This window comes from Schistosoma haematobium, chromosome 1 (genome assembly GCF_000699445.3).
Source record: "Schistosoma haematobium chromosome 1, whole genome shotgun sequence".
NCBI lineage: Eukaryota > Metazoa > Platyhelminthes > Trematoda > Strigeidida > Schistosomatidae > Schistosoma > Schistosoma haematobium.
In genome coordinates, this window is record NC_067196.1 from 45,512,756 (window position 1) to 45,539,429 (window position 26,674).

Genomic DNA, 26,674 nt, shown 5'->3' on the forward strand with positions numbered 1-26,674 from the left:
ACATTTGGTGCCCAGTGGACTGATTCAGTACTATCATTAGTCGGACAACGGTCATGTACGTATTTAAATTCAAATGTACCACCTATAGCCTTAAATCCAAACGCGTTACTCACTCAAATACTAAGTACGGATATGCATTGACGTTTATAAAAAGTATAAAGCTTTCTTCATTGTTTTATATTTTTCGGGTATTCTTGTAAGTATTCCAGTTGCAAGTAAAGTTGCCACAAGTATTCAAAGTTTGACCATACCTTTATCAGTAACACTTTTATAATCCAATGATGCCAACCCGGCGAAATCAGAAGTCATAGGTGAAAAGTTTCGAAGTTATATTTGAAAGGCCATCGGTATCTCGAGAAGAGTTTGGGCTGAGCTAGCTAGCGGTTGTAGGAGATGCCTAGCATGGCATAATCACTCGTGATCCGGTGGAGACGCATGACAGGAAGCTCACTTCTGGGTGAGTACAGCAAAACTAACAAGGTCAGCATCAAGTGTTGAAGCCTTACAGAACTATTTACCTTAGGGATTTATTTACTGCTACACAACCCACGCAGGTGTTCAATGTGACAGTTGTTGGACTTAGATCATGGAGTGCACAGAAATAGGGAGAATAGGAAGAATTTCGCTCGATTACAGATTAGCTGATGTGGTCTTCATTTCAAGATTTTCAAAAGCTTATCAAATCACACTAACCCTGATATTCATCTGTTGATTGAATATTCTTACCATATAGCTGTCACTGTTAAGATTATTTAAATATTCTAAGAATCAATTGCTGAAAATTTTTTACACAGATAATTTAATATACGTCCGTGGACATTCTGTGAGCGCCTGGAACTAAAAATTGAATTCTTTTTTTTCGACCGCTCACTGACAAAAGACTGCTTTTATTATACAGTCGAACAAAGATACTCTGAGTATACACTACATGTTTTTATCAATGATGTCTATTTTACTTAAGTCTTCTTTGTTAGGTCATTTGTTTTTACCAGTCACAGTTAAGCTACTATCCAATACCTTGACTGTTGTAGCGGTAATTTGAAGACAGCATTAGCTTGTCGTCATACAAAATGAAGAAAGCTGTTCAACAGAGTCGTTTCACCAGGTTTAAAAGGACTCTCTATAATCCAGAAAAACATGAAATTTTAGGGAGGACTTGCAGAGAATGGGGTTTGTGTTCGGTCTTTGTACTATAAAATACTTCAGTTTTGATTTTCATATTTTACGTCGTGGCATACACATTCTTGGCTTTATTCTTCGTCGGTATGCTATCAGTTTTTCTGTATGGATACGTCAGTAAAACAGTTCCAACACTCACTGGGGAACAAAGCATTTTGAGATTTCAGCCAGGTTCGTGAATTATTTACTTGTTTCCTAAATATCACATATGTGATTGTAATGTGATTCATGACCTATTCATATTGTTGTTGCTGCTCAAAAATTTAGAGATATTTAATCCATCAAAATCTTCAAACACCCACCATTATTTACATAGTATAAAATGTGTTTTAATATTTTATTTTTCTCAAGAATACAAGGGAAGGTGCTTTTCAGCGTTCCCTTACATCTTTCTAAAACGTCTTCCGTTGTTTTAGCACAAAACCGAGCGCCTCAATAACGGTAATAGTTTGCCATTCTTTTTTAATGTAACACTGAATTTGGCTGATCATAGATCATGCAGAATTATAAGTATTTAGTTTATGACCCTGGCGATGACATGTACCAGATATCGTGATGCTACAACAGTCAGACATAATAATTGCATTTATATATTCATAGCATCAAACTATTACTTCTTCTGTCATCTCATTTAACGTCACGATATCAAGGGATATTAAAAAATCATACATTATAAACAACGCACTTTAAAATGAAAGAAATTATTCTAGTTTCGATCAGATTAAATGATGAAAGTTTCCTGGAACTGTGATAAAACAAATGAAACCTCTAGGCCGTGCGTAAAAAATTAAATAAAGATTTCCATGTCAAATTATTTTGGAATGTTAAGTACTTCAACCCAATACCTAAAGAAGTACTCTTTCCGAAAGACTGCCCAAAACGCTTGCCAATTTTAGTAACAATGCTGAGGAAATACCACGGAGATCTAAGATACTCAGTGACTTATTTTTATTCTTATCTGTCATGCATAAAAATATGATAAACGCAAACATCCTCTATATTTTAATGTGTCATTACTAAGTGGTGGTTTGAAAAACTTTTGTCTTGGATTCATTTGTGGTAGTTAGCATGAAACATTAATTAATACTATGTAAAATGATTCGTTGTAACCGCCAATTGACAGGCAATATCGATTTCCAAAGTAATGTACAGTTATTTGCATTGTTAGGGCATGGTTGCTTCAGAGTGGAGGTCTAGACAAAAGTGCCTTTTAGAAGAAAAAACTGTTACTTTATTATACACTGGTTAGTTAATGTATAGTACCTAGCATAACCTTTTAGGTTAAACAGTGAGAAGTTTATGGTTAGTTTTTCTCGCATTATATTCAGTTTAATATTTGCTTACATCTTATATGAATACTATTTCAATCTGATATGAAAACCGCCAAATTTTTTTCAGAATAATTTTAACTTTGCCAGTTTTTCTAGTCATAAGCTCCGGTTGTTATGTTAGGGCATTATTACACGATCACATATGCTGATTTTAAAATTGTACAAACGTAGGAATTTTTATCTTTCTTTTTTAATTTTAGAAGACATCTTTAGCAGATGTATTTAGAGCAAATAATAGTGTTGACAGCAACATATGGTATGAAAACCATAAAACATGTACAGAATGTGTATAAATAGCTGCAAACGAGGCAGCTTTTGAAAACAAGTAAATCTTTGTGTGAGCACGAAGGTAGTAGCAGCCACTGATGAATGAGATGAGGTTCAGAGTAGTTAATGTTACATGAACGCAAAATAGCACTCCATACTATGATGGTACACGATACTCGCTATCAACAGTCGCGTGTAAATAATTAGAGCAAGCCTGCAACAGGTGCGATGAATAACATGGCTGGCAATACTAACAATATGATGGAATATCGAAGTTAATCAAAAAGCTGTTTACATGTTTTTAGTTTAGTAATTCAAGTCAAACGATATAATTACCCAATGCAAAAGAAACCATCATAGTAGCCTTCTGAAGGGAAACTTGCAATAAAAAAATGAATTAGATTGCAAATACAATTATTTTGTAAAAGCTTGGTTCACTGATAATACATCTGTTTTTTTATAAAACGTATAAGCTTTTAGATAGAAAAAATAGGAAAGATTGTACTTCCTTCAAAACATTCTACACTATACAGTAAAAATAACCCAATTTAATATTGTGCTCTGGTAAAAGATCCTCTATGGGAAATGCTTTTAAGCCTCTCTTTTTAATTATTTAAATCTCAGAACAGGAGGAACCAAACATTTTTAAAAATATTTTTAGGAACTATTAACAGTTGTATACCCTGGAACTCAAAATGATTGACAAGTAGAAAAGTTTTGGAGATCTGTGCTTCTTTGCACGGACGTGGACTCTAGTTTACAGACATGTTATTTTAACAAAAAAGGAGAAATTATAAGTCATATGATTTATATTTGATAAAATAACTTTTGCTAATTATTCACAAGGTTTTAGATTGTTACTTTTACCTATTTTTGTAACATATTCAATATATACACTATTAGCGCTACTAGCAGTTTCAAAGACGCTAAATAACCTAGCGTTTCCCTTTTTCAAAAGTTCAGGAAAGAATAACGAAAAAAATATAGGATAGTAGATGGCTCACAAGAATTTGAGAACATGTCAAGTCTTTGTACAGCATATTGAAAGAAAAACGTTCCTTAATATTAACAAAATATAAGATAACTAGGCAATATTGGGATAGAAATATATATCAAAATGGGTATTATTCGATATAGCTTTTTAGTAATATTGTCAGCAGTGTGCACCTCATAAAATGTTGATGTTGTGATGGGATCCGTTCTGCTTCTTAAGCTAAAAGTGGTGGTTTAAAGATTAAAATCATCGAGTGTAAGATCGTTTAACGTACACTAGAAGCTCAATAATTTCAAACTAGCCAGAAGAGATAAACGATGTTTCATGAACCAGTAATATCTAAATAATTGAGGAAAGTAACATTAGTAGAAGAAAATGTGATTTTTTAAGAGAATAAAGTAAGGATACGACAATCTCTTTAGCCATAATAACCCTGGTACGTAAGTGACAGAACATCTTTCTATATATAAGATTAGTCATGCATTTTCAAAGTGTTAAAACTCTGTCATATCGTTATTTTATCTTGGTGTTCCAGCTGACTTAAGTTTTAGTAGCATAGGTCTAGAAACAAAGTCGATCTTTACATTTAGCTTAGAAATCGGCATTAACTATATCTTTCATCTTTTTCTTAACTGTCGCAACCTACTTTGATGTAACATAACTGCAAGATTCTTATTAATCGTTTAGAAGTTTAACCAGATCGATTTGGATCATTATAATTCCCCACTGAGATCCAAGTATGAATGATTGTAGTTTTTTAATGACTTCAATAATTTTTTACGGGTCAAAATTCACCATCGTTTCATCAGACACTCATTTCGATAATGGAGCAACTTTGGTTCTCTTTTAAATACATGATAAAAGATCTATTGAAAAAGATTGTTGGGCGATTTTCTTCATTGGTTAACGTGGAATATCAGAACACTTATTGAAATGAGTATTTAAAATATTGCGATGAGTATAGTGATATTAAACATATAAAACCACCATTTTTAGTAAATCTTAAGTCATGTTGTTTCGTTTCCCTAGACGGTGAAAAATACATTAACATAGGGTTACTGACTTGCACAAGACGTGCTTAAACAAATAGGCTTCAGAATGCATGTAAACACCAGTCTACCTTATTACTGTAAGTTACTTGAATAATCTGCACATATTTAATGAATTGATACAGGATGTTGTTTCATAAATCATTTGTAAGCAAACTGCATTATATGGTTGGAAAAATATTTTTCAAACTGGAAGTCTTGCATTTTTATTAGTTCACAAATATTACTTTCCTCATTAGATAAAACAATTAAACGTGTCTAAGCTTACCATATTAATTAGATAGGATTCAAATAAGCAGCGAAATAGTCGAAACTAAACGCTGAACTATGTCCAAACCATCTGAAATGCAGAAACGTATAAAAGGAGGTTTAAGAACATTTATTCAAAATAATCAATAAAAGTGAGACACAAAATGTGTTTGTGTCTTTAAGCTGGTTTCAGCATGGACGAGGTATCCTTTATGAATTAAAGAGACGAGTAAAATTTGTTTCAAGCAAGGACAGACTTAATTACAGTATCAGGGCAATCCGCACAAGATTCATATACGCCGAAAAAGACTGATCAGTTGCAATCCTGAAAATATAAAAAAAAAGATTCAGACAGTTAACATATATGAAGTAAAATGTGTGTTAGCAGTTACCACTCTCTCTATAAACCATTAAACAATACCTCGGCCTACGGCCTAAAAGTTTTTCATTGTTCCCATCAATTGGTGATTATTCATATGAATTTTCAAAATAAAAGGAATAACGAAGTGTCTTAAAGTGGTTCCATTAAAACTAACTTCGTTCACGATGTCAAGCATATTTCTTTTTGAAGCTAATAATTTCATAATGTGCTTTTATTTTTCTCACTAAAAGCCAGATATGCGTGTTTACTATGTGATTTTTAAAGCCAGATGCACGGTACAATGATATTAGATTTTTAGTTTAAGGAGTTTGACGTTGGAGAATTATTCTTGTAGTTGTTAAGCCAGGCTTTTAAATAAACTAATGTACAAATTGCTTTATAACTTTAGAGAAGTACCGGTGTATTTCTGTGTAAAGTTCACTTAAGATTAGCAATATTATCTTTCATCACTCTTGTAATGAACGTTTTAGATGATTTTAGAAAACCTTTTATTGAAACATGTGGTTAAATCTCACAAAAGCTTTAAATGCTGAGGATTCATAATGGTTAAAAAAGATATGATTGGGAATGGCATTATTTTTTCCCTTTACCAACTCTTGGCAGTTTCTCACAATGGATAAAGGGCATTTTAGAAAACTCATGTTATTATTGAACTGAAAAGAAAACCATATATCCTCTAGTCTATTTTTTTCAGTTTCGATGTTCATGTTTATGATGATAGATTTTTATAGCTTAGAAATCAGTTTTTATATCCTACGTTTACGTATTAAACTGTTAGCATCTCCAAATTAAAGCCATATAGCTATCAAGAATGGCCAGATCTCCTAACACACCATTTAAAATATAAAAAAAATCAAACTTCAACCTATTTGAAGTTAGTTAGCCGAGTTATGTGAAGGAAGCTCAATCTAACATTGTGTCTGAATATATCAATAATTTCACGTAATAACTAAAGGATAACTAGTTCAAATTTCATTTCATTTCTTGGCATCGTTTTTCTTTTGTCTAGGAATAGAACTTGCTGCAAGACCAAACACTTTTAATACGTTTATCCATGTTGCAACTTTCCAATCCACAATCAACCAACCGTATATTAATAAAGTGAATGAACTGTTTAGTAAATATGGCTCGAAAGGTGTAAATGAAGAGTGCAGCGGACCTGGTTTGCATCCACAGAATCCAGATGTCCCCTGCAGCTTTGATCTCAGTGTTTTGGGTGAATGTCAGTCAACTGAGAAAACTATATTGGAGGGAAAACTATGTCTTTATTTGAAAATAAATCGAGTATGTTTAGATGTCCTTCACGTCTTTCACAAATATATCAGATGTATTTATGGAATTTCATATTATAGTTACACATTCTTACCCATAAATGGCATGATGTGTGATTTATCTGTCGTTGGTATTCATAAATTTTAAGCTATTTCTAGTCAAAAAAGGAAAGTATGAGTTGTTTTGATTAGTCAGATATACCTAGTTTACTTTACCATTATATGAATAACCGATATATTCTACTTTCATTTTCTTCATTACAAAAGATTCATTAAGGTTGAGGAACTAATCTTTAACCAAGCACCTTTAAATCATAATCAACAATCTCTCTGTATATTAGGTAAACCAATTTAACATGTTTTCAGTTACACTCTACTAAGCAAATATGTCTTTGTATAACTCTGTTTATACTTTAGATCTACGGTTGGTTACCTGATTTGGAAGATCCTAAATCGATTCCATCACCTGCTATCGAATGTGGAGGTACAGTAAGTGATACTAACTTTTTTTACACCCTTCCTTAATATATCATATCAACTAGGGGAATACTAAAATGTTCTAGTAATAATATAACCATACTACATGTCAAGTTGTTGGGATAAGAATATTTTATACGGAATTCTTATGGTCATATTTATATTAATAATAGATTACTATAACTTTCAAGCAAAGTTCTGGGTACTGATGGTTGTATATATATATATATATATATATATATATATATATATATATATATATATATAGCAATAATTGTATTAAGTACTCTTCATTACAATGGACATTCTAACATTGCTACTTATAAAATATCATCCTCCAAAAATATCTGATGCTTAAATTAGCTTAAATCAGGTTACAGTTAACATGCTTAATAAGTCTATGAATAACTGACCGTAAAGATTATTAAATATATGATGAATATAAAGAAGTGAACAATTTTTTACAGCTTGTGATCCACCTTATTCAAAATTCATTATCTCTTCTCAATAATAATAATTCTCAATAATAATAATAATAATAATAATAATAATGGTAATAGATGAAGGCAGCTCATTTATGAACTTATCCTATGAGTTATTAAAAAGAACAAATTATGGATCTTTAGAATGCAACAAGTCTACTGACATTAGGCAGGGTACCCAATAATCCGTGACCATTTTCAAGAGTTTCACTTTCATTATATCAGAGCCTGAGAGTGAAACGTAAAAAGACTTATCACTAGACACCTGGTATTTATACCAATCATGTGTTCAGTATCAGCATGAATGATGGTTGCAGGAAGGAGTACTTGGATTTGTTAATGTGAATAATTTGGCTCACTTCGAATCGATCTGGCAAGCAGAATAAAACAGACTAAATATATTATGCCTCAGTACTTCGAACAGATTGGAATTTTTAACCTGGTTGCTTTGATTAGTGTATCTTTAACGAAATAAGGCTTCTTTATTATTTGAAAATAATTACGAGATTTCGTTCATGATCTCATTTGATTTTAAGTTAAAGTATGATATTTTTATGCTCTTACAGTGTTGTGATGTTACCTGCAGATGATTTGTGCTGTATAACAAGCCAAATATATCCCTGTAATGTTGTTCACTAACTGAGATTCCATCAGGATTACCTGTCGTTTTAATATTTATAGCTTGTGATTTTTACGTTATGCCCAAAAAGAAATTTATTCCCAGAAGACAATTGTAATCCATTACTAATTATATGTTTATGAAACTTAAAATTTCAAAGATTATAAAAATTTTAGAGCTGATTTCTTTTATCACATAGATAACTTCTCAAGAAAATTATTTACTTAAAATTTCACATAACAGATTGAATTTGATTAGAAAATCATTGAAAACCAGGAAATATGAACACAGTTATTTCATCCCGCAATATGATGTTTCTGAACTAGATATTGACGACCCCACCAAGGATGATCCACAAAACTTTTAAGCATTACGGTGAGCGCTTTACCTTCAGACCACAGAGTTCCCATATTATGGTTTACATTTCTGAATTCAGTTGATTTGGGATGTTACATACTCACCATCCGCTCTCATTGGTGAAACTTGTTTCAGTTTGATCATGACGAAATCCCACTGGCCATGACTCCTCACCAGAAATCCGGGAATTATTTCTTGACGTTATTCACTGGGAAAAATACATGATTGCTTGATGCTAAGTCTGAAGGTCCTTAATTCGATCCCTTGTGAAATTTATGATTGTATACTGTTGTAGAGTCTTATTATAAGAGAAATTAGATGTTCATTTCCTCCTGGTTTCCGATGGTGGTTTAACTGTAGTCAGTCTGTGATATGGAATTTAAAACTTTACAATCTTTACAACACCCAGTCAAAAAAGACAAGCTCGCTAAATGGACGTGTTCTTATTAATCACTAGGAGAAAATTCAATTGACTAAATGGTTAATTCTACTTAAGCAAAAATTTTGAGTCTTCGAGCAAGTGTAATGAACGAGAACTTAGTAACAACAAATCAAACTCAAAATAAGAAAACAATACAAGAGTTACATTATTTGCACATCTTCCTTGAGTTGTCCTATATAAAATCCATTGTTCTTTCATTTCTGTTATTGTTTCTATGGTTTTCAGATCTCTTCTCTTTTCTCTTTATTTTCTTCTTCTGTCCGTAAGAATCCTACCTTTAATTTCTTTTACATACTACTTATATCTGTCCATACAAATGGAACACAGCACATAAATGAAACAGTTTAAAGTCAATTAAAGTATGCTTAAATCATGTTAAACAATCGTTTTGACAGCATACATAGTGTTATGTTGTAAATGATAGAATAGATAAATGATGCAGTGAAGAGGATAGTTTCTGATACTATTATTCACAGTGCATACTAATGTTGTTCAGTGCAAAACGTCTGATGTCCAAACAAGACATCATTGTCGTGACTTAATAACTGACAGATATTAGTCAAGCTGAAGATATTTCAGAATCACAGAACTATATGCAATAAAAACAACGATATTTAGAGAGACGTTAATAAAACTGGCAAATAATTGGAAAACCGATGTAAAAGTGAATTTTTGTAAATTTAATTTGACATAATGTTGAAAACAAAAATAATAAAACTTCCGTCCAGAATAAAAAATTTCACTGGTTTTCATACTGTAAAGTCACAAAACCCATTGTACTGAATACAGGAGAAATCATTTTCCTACGTATAGAGTTTGTCATCATTCTAAGTGAAAAATTATTGAAAATATTTACCTACGAATCTACTTAAAAAACCAATACTGCTCACATCTTTCATAGTTTGTAGTGAGAAAGAATAAAACATTCTATACAAATATTATTATTCTTACAAGATTAGTATGTAGTTTAATTCAATAATCTAGGCAAGAAATAGTCTGTTTCATCATCATAGAGAAGACATAACATCATTTCAGTGCAGCGACGTATTTGCAGAGTAAACCATTGTGAACTAGTTTCTCCTTCATCTATTCAAAGTTACCTTTACAGGGAAATCAAGTTATCAGTGATGAACCAGATGAAGACACCCTTGGGGTATATGATTACTCAAATAAACGTTTGTGTTCACAGTTGTAGAGTTTGATTGTTACTCTGTAATAGTGCCTCGTTGATATATATTGCTGAGTGTGTACATAGACAATCCATTGAGTATCCGTAACAGTCCATGAAATGTTTTGCTTAGTTGTGGGTAACCTAGAGAATAATCAGTCTAAATCGACATAAACGACTTGATTCATAGGAAATAAATTAATCTTATGGTTGAAAGCTAATCGTGGAGTTTTGAAAAAAACCAATCAGTCGTATAAATAAGATGTACGTACTAAGTATTATTACTTTTTCTTAATCACATGTCAGTAATTTCACCCAACAGTCAGCTTACTGACTAATGAAGAACATAAAAGTCTCAAAAAAAAAATAAAAAATCACCTTAGTTCAGTACGTTTTAGCGACACTACTAATAATATTTTTTAAAAAGGATAATATTTTTCAGTTTAGTCCCATATTATGAAGAGTTTTTATTGATTTGCCAATGTTGCTGTTTTAGAATGAATTCGATAAAGAATCCCTTGGTATTGTAAGATACTTTCCAGAACACATAGCACCAAATGGGAAGAAGTAGTAAGTGTTTACGTATTATACATTTAAATCGTATACAATTGCTTTTAAAATTCAATCTTTCAAATCATAAGCGAAGTTATCAACGTGTTTCTATAATTAATGAGACAATATAAGGAGAACATTTTAGTGCAGATTGGTATGTATGTTTTGACTAATGTTACTAATCCAATCGAAGAAAAATAATTAGTGTGAATTATACTTGCATGTCGATAATATGGAATTATGTCGGAAATATGGACCACTGGGTGCCAACTCAGTGGTGTGAAGAATCGAGGGTTTTGGGTTTGATTTCTAATGGTGTCAGAGATGAATACTTCTGGTGAGTCTTATGCTAGAATGAAACAGCTGTTTAATGCTCTCTGTTTTTTAAGTTGTCTAGCACAGATTAATTCATGATCTTAGTATAATTCAACAATCTTACCAAGCTCCATACTACTTATTAAAACGTTTGTTTAAAAGATGCCAAAATTACCAGATAAATAACTTGTTAAACAAGTATACATCACCCAAAATAAACATAGAGATGGATGAATGCTGTAGTTTGAATTCACTCACAATTCATTAACTATGCGATATTACCTCTTCTTAAATACAAAGTCATGGATACAACTAAATATTCTTAGATTTATGCTTTACTGTTTGCCAATAGTTTTTATGATCACTTGTTTATTTCAAATTCATGAGAATCTGTGTTTGACAGGATATATAGTTGATTTTCTTAAGATTATCAAACAATGATATAGCCAGATTGTTTGATCTTAGTTTTGAAAAAAAAGGTGATATTTGTGCATACTTCATTTCAATTGCTTACTATTATTCAACATATTAGTGATTAATTAGTTTTTTCCCTTTACATCTGTAAGATGAAAAATAACTCTCCTTTGATATGTATCAATTCGAAACCAATTTGTTTCATTTAACTAAAATTATGATCGATTTATTCTTAATTCTATTCCAATCTGAAATGTGAACTATTTTAAATGATTATCATCAGCAGCTGATAAGCGATTGTTTCCAATTGGTTAATGAATTGATTTCTTTCTATTAATTAGTTTGTAATTGTTCTCGAAAATAAAATTTATTATTAAAGTTTTACAATTATTTCTTTTTTTCTTAATTTCTTCTGTTATAGTGGTGTCATATCAAACAATTATTTTCCCTATTTAAGAATGAATAATTATCAAGCACCATTAGTTGCTGTACAACTCTCTAATATAACAAGAAATACTGTTGTCCTAGTTGAATGTCGTTTGGTTGGTTTAAAAAATTCTATCGGTGGAACAGGTTTTGAAGTTTGTGTTGATGACAAAGATTCAGGAAAATAAATTATTCTTTAATCTTTTGCAAAACATAACATTTTTAAAAAAAATCTGTTTTTACTATTTAAGAAAAGAAAATAATTATATCGTTTATGTGTGTTCAATTTATGTGTTCCTTAATATTTTTTTATCTTAAGAAAACACAAATACATCTAATTTAGCCTCTTTAGGATATTCTTCAGTTTACTTCTTGTGTCTGAAAAAATGTACTGTCTTTTGGTTTTTTTCTTACTCTTCCCATTTACAATTAAGCCAGTCATTCATAGTGCTCATTATTCATATTAATTATACTATACTGTATTATCAAACATTGTTTAATTTATACTATTACAATTGTTACCATTACAACCATTAATACTGTTACTTCTAGTTGAGACCTTTAATTGACTTTTCTTATGGTTAATTAATTCTTCAAAAATTAAGTTTCAGGTGCCTTACGTTTTAATTATTTTCTGACTGAAACATTCTTTAAGTTTTCTTCCTATTCTATGTCTTTTTACTTTCTTTAATATTTTCTCAACAACAATAGAAGGTAACAATAAAAAAAGATTATGATGACAAGGAAGAAGATTCTTATTCAATAGTTTATGTATTCATTTTATAATTTGAACCTATTTAGTGTCCTTATTATCAGTTTCATTATTGTTATTAGATTTAATATATTTCTATAACACGTAATACATGTTATACAACTACTGAAAACTTTCGCTAATTAAGTATATAATGGATTATTGGTAGATGTAGCCAAAATGTATTTACAGTAAAACAAATATATATTTAATAGTATATTGATATTGTAACCAATACTATTGCTACCGCTATTTTTATTAGTACTATCATTACTACTAATAATACTAATACTACTACCTATACTTTTACTATTCATATTAATAATATACGATTCTTAACGTTTTGTTTACGAATATAATTCAATTGAAAATATCTTAAAAATTAAGTTAGTTTTATTCATATAAGTAAAATAGTGTTTGTGTGCATGACTACAATTTTGGAATAAAATTAGGATTTTCAAATTGTGTCATTTGACTACTTGTCTTAATTTTAAGTGAAAGTTTTAAGTAATGCGAATACATTTTCGTCATCTTATCAAATATTTATAAATAAATAAAAAAAACAGATTTACTATGTTTAACATATTTGATAGTACAGTCCATAGTTGAAAAAAGGAGATTTTTTAAAATTAAATAACCGTCTGGTAATAAAATCCAGTAGGTTGTTGTTTCACATTTATTTAATCCAAATCTTTATATGTTTAGATTATTACTTATTTAACATAGATAATCAATAAACTTTATTAACATTAACATATACCGTCATATTCTATGAAATGTTTTCGATCTATCTTAAGTTAATGAAATAGATTATTGACTGATTACATATTGAATGATTCAGCTGAATAGTATCAACTACTACTGTTACTACTAATACAAAATTAATTACTGCGATGAACAATTGTAATGACCATTTCAAAAATTATATGAGGTACATTCTCAACAACAACTATCTCTAATCCTATGCGTTTTAGCTACGGTATTGACAACTGTATAGTTGGATTTAAGTATTGTTCAAAAACTTATGTCTCACTTTACACTTATTTTCAGATTTAAAGTATGATTTTGGTGGCTAAGATCGTGAAAAATAGGTTATTATTATTTAATGTTATTTTATGTAAGTTAGTTCCATTTGAGATGAATGAACATTAGGATTTAAAAGTAACTCGAAATCGGATTATTTACAAATCCCATAATTTATGAGTCACTGATTTAACAGATTAACAATAATGCATCCTTATCTGATACTACCTAACCTCTCTTTAAGTTATTTATGGATGAAGGTAATGGCTCCCTAACTCATATCTGTGTTATTTAGAGAGAATAGGGATGGATTATGTAAAAGTCCTCTCTGTGTAACAATTACCTACAAAACTCTCTATAGGTCTGAAAAAATGCTTTATCAATACGCAATACCTACACAGTAAGAATTCGAGGAGAAACGAATAAAATAACTGGATGTCACACTAGTTGTAAAGAAGGTCTACCCGATATCGATGAGGAAAGGTACTAATGTTGGTAAATGTTTTGGTTACGTATTATCAACTGTTTTAGGAGGGAAATAGCACAAATAATTTACAATCTTAACAGTTATTTTTATTATTTACCACTGTTATTTATTGTTTTTGACATTAAATTTCATTTTCTACACAACAAGCTGTCAGGTCTTCCCTTTATTTTTCGGTTTCTTTTGAATATAATGTTTTGTCGCGTTCTGTTGAATAGATTCAATGATTTTATAACTGATCTTTGTTAATTTAGTCTATTGTTCTTTTGCTTCTTTGATAAATCATCTATTCACGATTTGACTCATTGATTCAAATAGGAGACTTAGAGACATAAAAAGTCAATTACCTGAGTTCATTATTTGATTAGAACGGAACTATCACTAATATTAATAATAGCTTGATTTAATACTATAAGTTTTGTTACAGTAAGGAACTGTCAGTATTAATTGTACAATGTTACAATAAATATAGGTTAATTTATATATTTTTACAGCTGGAAAATAGGTAGCTCAACTGTCTCAGCACGCAATCGAGCGTTTCAGATATCATCATGAGAAAGCGTTGATAAAAATGATACTATTTTCAACAAAATTAAATTATTACGAATTATGTTTTAGATAATAAAATAGCTATTCAGCTGTTAATTCGTTATTTAACTCATTATTTAAATTACCAGCCCAAAAAATTTCTTTTCTATAGGGTTACCAATCCATTCATATGTTAATTGGTCTTGTTAGTAGTAAGCTGACTTTTATATGGCTCAACAACTACATTTGTTACTGTGGATGGGAATTTTTAAAAGAGTAATACTAACCGGAATCCAAATGATCAATACTGAAACACATGGCTAATGACAAATATCTTCTTATCTCAACTGAAAGTTTATTGATGAAATGGAATACTTAAGTCATTCGCAAGCCACCGCATTTCAGTTAGTCTCTAAATATATTTAAATATTTGCTTATCACTGTTCATGTTATCGAGCTTCTCTAATACCCGAGCATGGATATTTTTTATCCAACTTGTGATTTCTACCAAAATGAAATTTAAAGACATTCTTATGCGAGTGAAGTTCTTCACAAATTCCAGAATATTTTCTAAGCTGACTGATAGAAAGTTAGTCGATTTTATATCGGTTATAAATGAATTTCATCATACACAAAATAATTAAATTGACCTTCTTTATTATCAAATTTAAAAAAATATTTTCAATACATAGTAATTAATACATTATTTATTTATCATGTGACTGAATGAAAATTTTCACCTTAACTATAAACACGATTTTTAATCTGAAAATGCATAATGTTTAGTAGTTAATACTTGGCGGACCCATATATATATATATAATTTCCGGCAACACATGGCGATTTGTTTAGCTGTATAAGGTCAAAATGTGGCTTGTTATATTGTAAACGGTTTTAATGCAGTTCAGTGCCAGTGATCCCATACAATAAAACAAAACTTGCATATATATATATACCCTACAGCACTGATGTGTATGTAATAACCGCACATCACATTCGTTCACACGTTTTGTAAAGTGTAGCAACAATAAAAAATTTATTTATAATGGAATACCACTGAAACATAGAGTTTGTTAATTAAAGTTCGAGTGCCCAGTTATACAATAATTAGAATTTATTCATATTGTACAGATAATAAGTAAATTTATAGGAATATGTCGTTTGTCCCATACTTATACCGATAAGTGTGATTATATCTTTCCATACTTTAAGAGAAATAGTTATCTCATATGATATCATTAGGGTTAAAGAATTTATCAAACCACTTAAATTAGGATTTCACATTAATTTTTAAGATCTTAGTTTCAATCAAATTAGTTTTTTAAAGTCTTCTCAATGTTGCAGTAAGGATTAATGAGATTTTAAAAAATATGTTATGCTCATAAGAGGTTACTTTATTTGTATCATATTAACAGAAAAGCAGACATTTACTAAAAATATGTGGTTATCTGAATCTCCTAAAATAAATGAAGTGGAGTTTATTACAACCAATAATTTTGAGATATTATAGATTGTTGATTTGAAGACTTTTTCAATGTGTTTCACACTTATAGATCAAACACTACTTTACTATTCGTAAAACAACAGAGTGTTTACACTAAATAGGAGCTTGTCCACAGCCTACGAAAGGATGGATAAACGTGCCTTTTACTAGTGAATCTTTATTTTATCCACCATTAATTTACAGCTTACACATAAATATACAGTTTGAAAATGACTGTTATGGAAAACACAGATTGTCAGCTCCTAGATGAATTTTGTAGCTTAATAATGAACATTGATACAGCAAATAAAAAGTTGTGATTTATAAGTGTGTGTGTAAACTGCTGTCAAAGAGACAAATATATATAGTTACTGTCAGTTTCATTTATTCATTCTTTTGGGAACATTATCCAAACATTCATTATAGTATTTACAAAACGAAATCAACACATGAATTTTCTCTAGTTTAACGTAACAGGTTTACATGTCGTTTTTATCTATTTGAATATCTGAATATTTACTAAGTAGTTTTACAACATAATTAGTCTAGTGAAATAAATACTTCTTTTTAAAAAAAAACTATCTTCAAGTTTAAATTCACTTGGTATTGTTTACTTGAGTTTTTCCATTGATGTTTAAGACTGTAATTGATCAATCTCTTATTGGCGTATGGTATTGGGTTCGAGTCCCAGGGTGAACATCAACTCTTAGATGCAGGTACATCTAGCTGACCAGTCGCAAATAGGACGAAACGCGTGTCTTAAATTCCACTGCTAGCCAATATCCATCTTTGCTTATCTTCAAGTTTATTAAACAGTTCTGATAAATACTAAATTTATTTTTATTTGCTTATAATTAACATTTGACCGAATAACCCAAACTATTCATAGTTTCTACATTTAAAAAATATCAAATTTTACTGTAACGCGGAAGTTATTAATTAGAATACTAGTGTTCGATCCAAATAACTAATTGCCACTAAATTTTATATTTTCAGTCATATACAGTGAATGAATTTATATGAAGCAATGAAACAATAGAATATTGTGAATCTTCTCTTTTACCAAGTCTTACATTCTGTAAAATGTATTTATTACGAACTATTTAAAAATCTTGAAGTTGTTCAGTTAATTACAATAAGGTATCACGTGTTTTCATTGTTTTGCTCAACTAGATACTTATAAAAGTTCATTAGTATTCATCGAAAATGTATTGAATCAATTGACGTCAACATACCAATCATCGATCCATTTATATGATCTAAATTGATCTTTAACTTAGAACTTCTTTCAAGGTGTAATGAAAATTACTTATCATCAATGTGTTTCAGATCAGATCTAAAATCTCACCTTACAGTTATGATAATTGACTATCCAGAATTCTTAATTGTTTTAAAGCTTCTTCATAGTACTTAATCGAATCTCAAGTTAATATTGATTTTTTAATCTGACTCTAGATTATCGCTCGTAAATTTTTGTTGGTCGCGAATCTTGCTGGATATTTCAATTAAGATTTTTTTAATATAGCGACATGAAATGTATGTTAACTAAATGTATTCAAAATAAGATATTTATCATGGTTTGTTGATTTATCAAACTCATTGAGGTATCATGGTAAAGAAAATGATACTTGATTCACAAACATCCTGAATTACGCCTCAAATCTTCGGGTTTCGATAAGAGCCTCTAAAATGTATACCATCAACCGATCCGGGGTTTTAAATAAAGTACAAAGGTTTTCACCAGTATGTCGTTTGTTTGACTCTTATCTCATTTAATTATGTTTAGGAAGATGGGTAATAACACTAACCCTCACTCCTAAGGTGAGGCTCATGGTGGAGTGCATGAACCTGGACTAAGGAAAATAATAATATGAATCATTAACTCGAATCCATATTATTAAACATTTAATCCTCAACAAACTACAATGAGCGCTAACCAACATATCCAAGGATTTACTTCACTGTCTTTAAATACTTATAATGTTGTAATCATAGCGTTTAATGTTGGAAATTATTTGAAGATAGTCTGTACGTTTTAAAAAGCACCTAACAGAGTCATAATGAATGACACTAGGTGAGGCAAAGATTTTTTTGGCTATTTAGAAATTTTAATCAGTGTCATCGCAGAGTATTGATTTCAGCTAATCAAAACCAATTATATCCCATTAAAACTTGTAACAGTCAATTTGATTACTACTGGACATTGAAAATCATTCTCTAGTACATTGAATGACTAATTATATTTATTACTGAGGAATTAGAAAAGAAATACAAGAAAGTGATAGTTATTAGTGATCTAGTATCAATAATAATTATAATTAACCATTTTAATAATAATTATTATTAATGATTGTTAGCGTAATCTGACACAAGCACTCAACTTTCTAGAAGTCGGATTATTCTCTGAGTACAAAGTTCTTGTTTGGAAATTAATCAGTGCATTCAAATATTTTTATAACAAATTAAGTGGGACATGTTAAATGGACTATCACTGTTTAGCATATCCTTGTAATTACTTGATAAGAGAATCCATTATACGTCTACTTCTACCTGATTGGACAAAAATATTTCACGTAAATCCAATTAAAATTACTGTGTTCATTCTATCAAACTAAATTTAACCAATTTATAGAGATCAAAGGACCGAACCATACTTAAACAATGAATATTTTGCTAAACCATCACTTTAATAAATAACAGACACTATCTTTTCTCTAAGGGAACACCATAATACTAACTGATATTCTATTTAAAATTGTTTATCTCGGCTTAATCAAAGTTAGTATTTAGGTGAAATGTAAGTAATCAAAAGCTTGTTTATATTTTGAAATTCTTCATGTACATATAAGACTATTTTGAAATTGGCCTTGTAAGGTCAAAACCCGATTTATTAAGTAATTATAGCTTCTGACTTCACTAAAACTATAAATTGTTTACCGTTTTTTGAGAAAAAAATTTAAATAAAGGTGATAGTTTGTCCAGATTTGTTCAGCACAACGATAGTTTTTATCACACTGTGATATTATCTGGAAGTGAAGGGAAAGAGGCTAATTAAGTTGACTTACTCTTGGACACGTCAATATGTGAAATGAAGTATCACATATCTAATTTCATTAGTGGGTTATCTATTTATAGAAAGACAAGGATTTAGGACTTCCTATAACATGGTTTCCAGTTATGAACTCAGTAAATTCATACAAAAATAGTCAATTATGTAATAAAGGTCATCATCACTATAGTTTGGTTGTATAATTTCGTTCTTCTGACTACTGTTTATCACTCGAGATTGATATTATTTATTAAATAATGATCATAAAAAGCGATGGATAGATATTTTGATCCATTAGGTTTATTCAAAAATTTAACAAGGCAGTTCTGTTTACGAATTTGTATATCTAATAGCTAATCTTCTACTTTTACGGTCAACTATATGCTTTTCCATTCATTATTCTGTTGTTACTATTAAATTTTTATGTCTACTACAAAATCTGGGTTTTGATGAGATGCAAACTGAATTATCACTCTCGAAAACACTTTTTTATTTATTTATGACTGTAGTTTCTAAGATAGATTTGCTTATAATCAACATCTGAACATTTGATATGGTTAAATTTATCAGCTTTCTAATTGAATTCATATTATGATATATTTTATTATCATTTGTTAATTAGTTTTATTTGATTGTATCAAATAAAAATATTTGAAACAAATTAATCATCGTACACGCAAGGGCAGCATTCCTACAATTGAAGAACATATGAAACTCAAAACAACTGTCAACCAATGTTAAAGTCAGAATCTTCAATATGAATTTGAAGACAGTCCTACTGTATGAAGGTGAAATGTGGAGAATTATCACAACCATCATCAAGAAAGTACAAGTATTTATAAACAGTTGTCTACGCAAGATACTCAATGTCCGTTGACCGAATACCATCAACAATAACCTACTATGGGAGAGAACTAACCAGTTCCCATCTGTAGAGGAAATTCTAAAAAGACGTTGGAAGTGGATAGGACATACATTGAGGAAATCATCAAACTGAATCACGAGTCAAGCTCGAACTTGAAATTCTGAAAAAAAACGAAAAAGAGGAAAACCAGAGAACATACTGCGCCATGAAATAGAAACAGACGTATAAAGGATAAATAGGAACTGAAAAGGAGTGCCCAGGACAGGGTTGGATAAAGAGTGTTAGTGGGTGGCCGATGCTCCTCGATTAAGGACAACAGGCTCAAATAGGTAAGTAATTAAGTAAATAACTAATCACTGAACACAATATGTTATTCAATCTACTAGTTTGAATAACTTTAAATAATTAAAAAAAAACCAAACAATTTTGTCTTTAAAACTTTTCAAATCACAATCTATGTATTACACTGTTTTAGACTAGATTATCCTATAAATTTGTATACATATTCAACTTCTCGAATTTCAGAAACATATATACACATAGAAATAAATAAATAAAGTTCTATACTTCAACTTTGATTCAACATTTTATGAAACTAATACATCGTTTTTCTCTAGAAAACAATCTATCATTCTGTGTCTCTATTTAAAGTGATTGGAATATCAAAATTTAAACAAAAAATCCAATTATTTTATTCCTTTATTTCCAATGATCATTTATCACCAAAAAAATGTTAATAATAATAATAATGATTTTTCGCGAGTACATTGTTTACAAAAACTTTTTATTTGTTTTTGTGAATTCATTTCCTTCATCTCTTTTAAATTATGTAATAAAAGGACAGATATATTTCTACTTTTTGCACGCAAACACACATGCAAGCACACACACACACGAATAATGTTTTAGAGGTAATTTGATGAATTTATGCAATGAAATAAAATTTTCAAAATAAAAAAATGAAATTAATCCGTAAACATCTTTCTTATATTTTTATCTAATACATGTACGGACTTATAGATAGATAGATATTCAGAGGGGTTTTGTGGATATTATAGTAATTTCAATAGTTGAGCTCATAATCCAGTTAAGGCTAGACTACTATGGAAAACCTGGAAGCATTGGATAGCCGTTTCGTTCTACTATGGGACTCCTCAGTAGTGTCGTCTAATGCTTCCAGGTTTTCCATAGTAGTCTTGTAGTGAAGGAGAACATAGATGAGGACAACCAAATTATAATCACCATAACATTACAGAGTTACTTGGTAAAATAGAAAAACGATATTATAATACCTAATTTACAAAATGTTCAATAATTTTCTCGGACTTCATTGTTCTTCCATTTCTATCCCCCTTCTTCCTTTCTTGATCTTCGCAATCTTCTGCTGCCAGACATTACATTCCTGATTCGCGTTATATACTACTTATGTCAATATAAGTAGCACGCACCACAGTCTAACTTCAATTGACTCATGAATTCAACTACTAAGATATATATATATATATATATAATTATTTCTTTATTTTACGGATGGATGAAGTCAAACGAGAAAGTAGAAAAACAAATAACATGACAAATATTATTATACACTGAACGAAGCATAAAGTAACATGATTTCATTTCAAAAAAATTGTTGGAATCAGTTATTTATGAACAGTAATTAATCTATAATCTATATTCGAATTGCTAACGAGTCCCATAATAGAAGGAAATGGCCGTCCAGTGCTTTCAAGTTTTTCATAGTAGTCTAGCTTTAATTAACTCATGATCTCAACTATTAAATCATTGTATTATCTACAAAAAACCCTTCCTGATATTAATCTATAACAATTAATTAGAAAAAAGCAGAACCTTTTTTTGAGAGAAATTAAAAAGCGTTATATAATTTTGGTATGATGTGATTTAATTGAACTTATGAAATAGGTTATTCAATTCTAACTAGTATATACATATCTATGTGCGAAACAATCTATTAACACTTACATGTTTGATTTAACAAATTATAAATATCATTTCATTATGCTAACGTCCATACATCCTACGAATTAGAAATCATCCAATTGTGAAGTTTATGATAATGTAAAACTGACTTTTAATGTAATTTGATTTAGATGGAGTAATGAACAAGATATTTTAAACACTGTGTTAAACAGTCTAAACAGCAAGTCAATAGTCATACAATTTACATAATAAATCTGATTTATCAGTCATTATTTATTTAATTACAAATAGTTATTGATCATTAAAATAAATAATGATTAAATAGAATGCATAGTGTCTAAAGCAAAAAGAAAAATATTGGCCACTTAAACAACAGTGTTCTTCAACATAAAACGGAAGTTCGAATCTTCCATTAACTAAACTTTTAGTATGAATATAAATATTACATCTGTTATCGATAAACTATTTTACCAATAAACTGATTAATTGTGCGGTTTCTGTGACTACTATAATGCAGTTCGAAAACAGAAGAATAAAAATATTTTTTACTGGTGAATGAAGATTCAATACAGTAAGTTTATGAGTGATTAGTAGATTCGTATTAGCACGCAAAAATAGATAAAAGATATTTGATTGTTTGATTTTAGATATCCTTTTGTTAGTCTGTTCACAATCATTCCAGTTATCTTTTCTTACGTAACAAAATAATTAATGATAACTAAATTGATTCTCCATTACGATTTATAATTTTATTTATTTATTTCACCAGATACTTTTGCTCTAATCCGTTATAGTGAATATAACTCAATACAAGCTATAGGTATGAATGTTGCCCACTAGTACCATAAATCTAAAATACCCTATAGAAATGTTTCTATACTTCATTCAAATTATTTAAAACATTGAGAAAGTTGATTTTTTTGTAATTCTTTATCAGAAGAACTTTTTTCTTATCTCAACTAGCATAAAAATTTTATTAGAAGTAAACTTGATCAATCACGAATCGACTGTGATAACCTTAGTAACGAAAGGGGAATTAATTTATCAAAATTTATATATAAAATATCTATGAATTAATTAATTAATTAAAATTTTATTTGGAATTAAAGATAACAAGAATTATGCAATAAGATTTACTTTATTTCAGTCTAATGTTTTTTATATTGACTCATAGTAGCTTAAATTCACAGAATAGTAGATTTGTCAAAGAAATTTTGTTTTAATGTTTTGACGAATGACTTTCAAATAGTGAAAGAGAAAAATTATGGTAGTGGATAATTGTTGAGATAGAAATTTAATAATGTTTTGTAAAGCTGATCATATAAAGTAGGGTAATAAACGATATAATTTCATGATGCATTAAAGAGGTAAAGTCCAATTCTTCTAGAAACTCCATCCATCTTAAACATATAACGGATGAAATCAGCGCCTTTTGTTGACAATTAAAAATTATCACAATAATAGTATAATATTCATCATTGTGAAAGGCTTAAAAATTCGAAGTTTAGTTGCATTATCAGTTGCAAGCCAACAATAAAAGTGTGTATGTAAATGTTTGAGCTTTTTCAATGTTTTTATGAAAGGATTGACTTGATCAGTCTCTTTCCAACTCAACAGCTCAGTTAATGATGAGTTGGCGTCTGAAGCAAGAGGTATTGGAATTGAGTTTCAGTGTAAACTTTAAAACTGGAATGGAAAAACATCCAGCTGATCAGACCAAGATCGAACGGAACGTGTGTATTATATTACGCTATTAGCTACAATCTATCTTTATTAACGAACAAGAAATGTGTTAAGTACCATTCGAAATTATTTGTGTAAGTTCTTTACTTGCAAGAAATGTATTTCAATATCTTAAAATTCGGGACTCTTTATATACTACGGCTCGTACAACTAATCAGGACTATTTTCTCGATAATCCACGTATGCAAAAATATGTAAGAAAGGTATTTTTAATTAATCTTTGGAGTGGGAATTCCCGACTACATCTAATACTGTGTCATAATAAATATGAGTAATAAAAACGATTTCTGACACCGGTGATAAGCAAAATGACATATTGTATAATTGATATGTTCATATAATAGACATACATGTGTATCCATCGTGGGCATTCTTGATGTCTATGTGATTAGAAATAAAACTCAGTTATCAATGGTTTGATCTTTCAAACATTTCTTCTTGGATAGTTAATGTCAGTGTTGTACAAAAAGCGTTCAGTATACATTTATTTTATTTCATATATTTCACAATTGATACAATCAAAAACAAACTTGGAACTTGTAAATCCGATAGTTAATATTCCAGGTTGTTCACAACATCTTCCAATCTTAGCAATATTTTGCTCCCAGAACACTGTCATTTTTCAGTTCATTAACTGAACAAATACTTTACATTAGAGTCTTGTTCTTATTACCTTTTTTGGCCTGAAAAGCTGGAGTTATCCCCAACTTTATGAACAAGTCAAATGTAACTGGGCCAGATATCAAGAAGTGTAGCTAACAGATGTAGTAAGCCTTACGTCACAAAAATCGCGCAAAACTCATCCGTTAAATAAGTATAGAATCAGCCATAAGTATTGTATGTGACACAGTCACTAAACACTGAAACCTTTACAGATAACCATAGTCAGCAAATCCTCACTAGTATATTTGAGCTGACTTAAAAGTCAACAACAAGTAAACAACTATTTCGATCATTCCAATACATTTTATTCATATTTCCTTAAATAAAAAAGCCAAAGCAGTAGGTTTTCATCTTATCGTTTGTTATTTTTAACGCAATTAAAATGAAGCATCTTAGTCATCCAGTTTTAAAACGGAATAGATTTGAGAAGAGATTTATTTTTTACACAAAAATCACTATGAAGTTAAAAATACCCATGCAGTGTTTAGTAGTTATGTAATAAAATGGATCAATATTATAAGATTTACACTCATATATGCTGATTTCAAAGTTACCCTCAAATTTGGCTTTCATTTTGAAAGTATTCTATTTTCAAAACTACGAATCAGTAGAGACATTTCTGCGTTAGTCTTAAAAATATACTACAAAAAATTTACATTTAACCAAATAGTCAACTTTCCATTGATCAGTAAGGTATAATATAAATATTACCACACTCACTATATTATACATAGTTACATAATATATAACCTAAACTATAACTTCACTTCTTGCATGCACTGTCTATACGTTTAAGCAATTTATAACTGCTAGTCGTTTTAAAAAAGAGGGATCGATTGTAATATTATTATTATTATTATTAGTGAAAAACGTATTTTAAAGGACACTTGAAAAATGTTGCTGTGTGTGCTCTTTTCAACATCACATTTGATCATAACAATTGAATTACTAGAAATTTTATCGACATAATTTTTGTTTGTAAACATTTGATCATATCGATTTAAAAGTACCGAAAAATATGTTTTCAGCTAAATGCATTCCGTTTTGCATTTTAATTAACAAAGTATGAACATTCTTACACAACCGATTAACATAGATGAACATAAGAGCATTTATTTAAATGAAAGTATTACTTAAAGCTAATTCATTCAGTTTTGGTTTTCGGATTATGACTGATTGGTTTGAGTTAAAAACAAATTAAGTAATCACTAATTTTCTATTGTATTTCATTTGAGCTCGTTGTTAGGGTGTATTGGAGAAAGACTCTTAATCAAGTTTGAAGGTGATATGCACGTAGATTCATAAAAAAGAAAAAAAAAGATTTGTTAGAGTCATTGGAAATTGTTCATAATGTTAATTATTATTCTAACCTTAACGATATGTGTATCCTAAAATAGAAATTCATGAAACACACAAAGATAGGTTTTCGAATCTGCAAAATTAATTATTATATGTTACATAATACCTAGTTCAAAAAATGACCGAGTTCTAAAGAAGAGTTTGAACTTAAAGTAAAAAGTAAGGTCATCAGAGTGAAAGAAGATCAATAACAGTATCCCCATCAAAACTCATTAAGTTTAAAGATGTTTGCTCAAGAACCGTTTGAAATTGTCAACACACTGTTTACACAACTGAAAACATATTTTCTTTTATGATTTCAATTTATGTAAGATACAATTGAACCTATAAACAATAACTCAATCATTTATGTTCTTGACGCTAGAATTCTAGTGAATTTTCACTTGTTGCAAATTCTTCCTAAAAATTCCCTTTTGAATAAATATTGCATGTTAAAATTATCCCTGACATTATAGTTAAACAAATAGGTTGATTATGTAATGGCATCTTATGCTTCGAAATGATACATTTCAAAATAGGAATTTTGTTGAAAAGTTTGTTTGAATTCTTATTTTTAAAGAAAATTGTCTATTGATCACTTTTTTTTGTTTTAATTATTTTTTTAATGTAACTTTAGTTAGTAAAATTTTTAACTTTTATCCAATATGTAGCCTAAACAAGTCGAAATGAACCAACCAGACAATATAGTGAAAATTCCCATTTTGACATTTGCCTAATAAAAAAGAAGGACCGAATCGAGCGAAGAAATTTCTTTTCAATTAAGTTTTTCATCATGGCTCTACACTACTATATATATATACGACATACAATA

At 29.6% G+C, this 26,674-nt stretch overlaps 1 protein-coding gene across 2 annotated transcripts; it reads left to right on the forward strand.

Moving 5' to 3' along the window:
• Nucleotides 1–961: 961 nt before the first annotated feature.
• NKB3_1 (putative sodium/potassium-transporting ATPase subunit beta-3) lies at nucleotides 962–13,229 on the forward strand. Of its 2 annotated transcripts, XM_051208810.1 has the most exons (6): nucleotides 962–1,170; nucleotides 1,207–1,350; nucleotides 6,461–6,735; nucleotides 7,140–7,211; nucleotides 10,764–10,837; nucleotides 11,970–13,229. In XM_051208810.1, exons 1-6 carry the CDS (start codon nucleotides 1,071–1,073, stop codon nucleotides 12,160–12,162), a joined length of 858 nt encoding a protein of 285 aa, XP_051074214.1. In that variant the 5' UTR covers nucleotides 962–1,070; the 3' UTR covers nucleotides 12,163–13,229. The 2 variants fall into 2 exon arrangements, with proteins under 2 accessions (XP_051074214.1, XP_051074215.1); XM_051208811.1 differs by lacking the exons at nucleotides 10,764–10,837; nucleotides 11,970–13,229 and adding an exon at nucleotides 8,248–8,479 and having other exon boundaries at nucleotides 1,016–1,170.
• The last annotated feature ends 13,445 nt before the right edge of the window (nucleotides 13,230–26,674 follow it).

Coding starts and splice junctions, on each gene's coding strand:
- NKB3_1 (XM_051208810.1), top strand. CDS start 1,071: ATGAAGAAAGCTGTTCAACAGAGTCGTTTCACCAGGTTTAAAAGGACT. Junction 1,351..6,460: donor CATTTTGAGATTTCAGCCAG/GTTCGTGAATTA, acceptor TCTTTTGTCTAG/GAATAGAACTTGCTGCAAGA. Junction 6,736..7,139: donor TTTATTTGAAAATAAATCGA/GTATGTTTAGAT, acceptor TTTATACTTTAG/ATCTACGGTTGGTTACCTGA.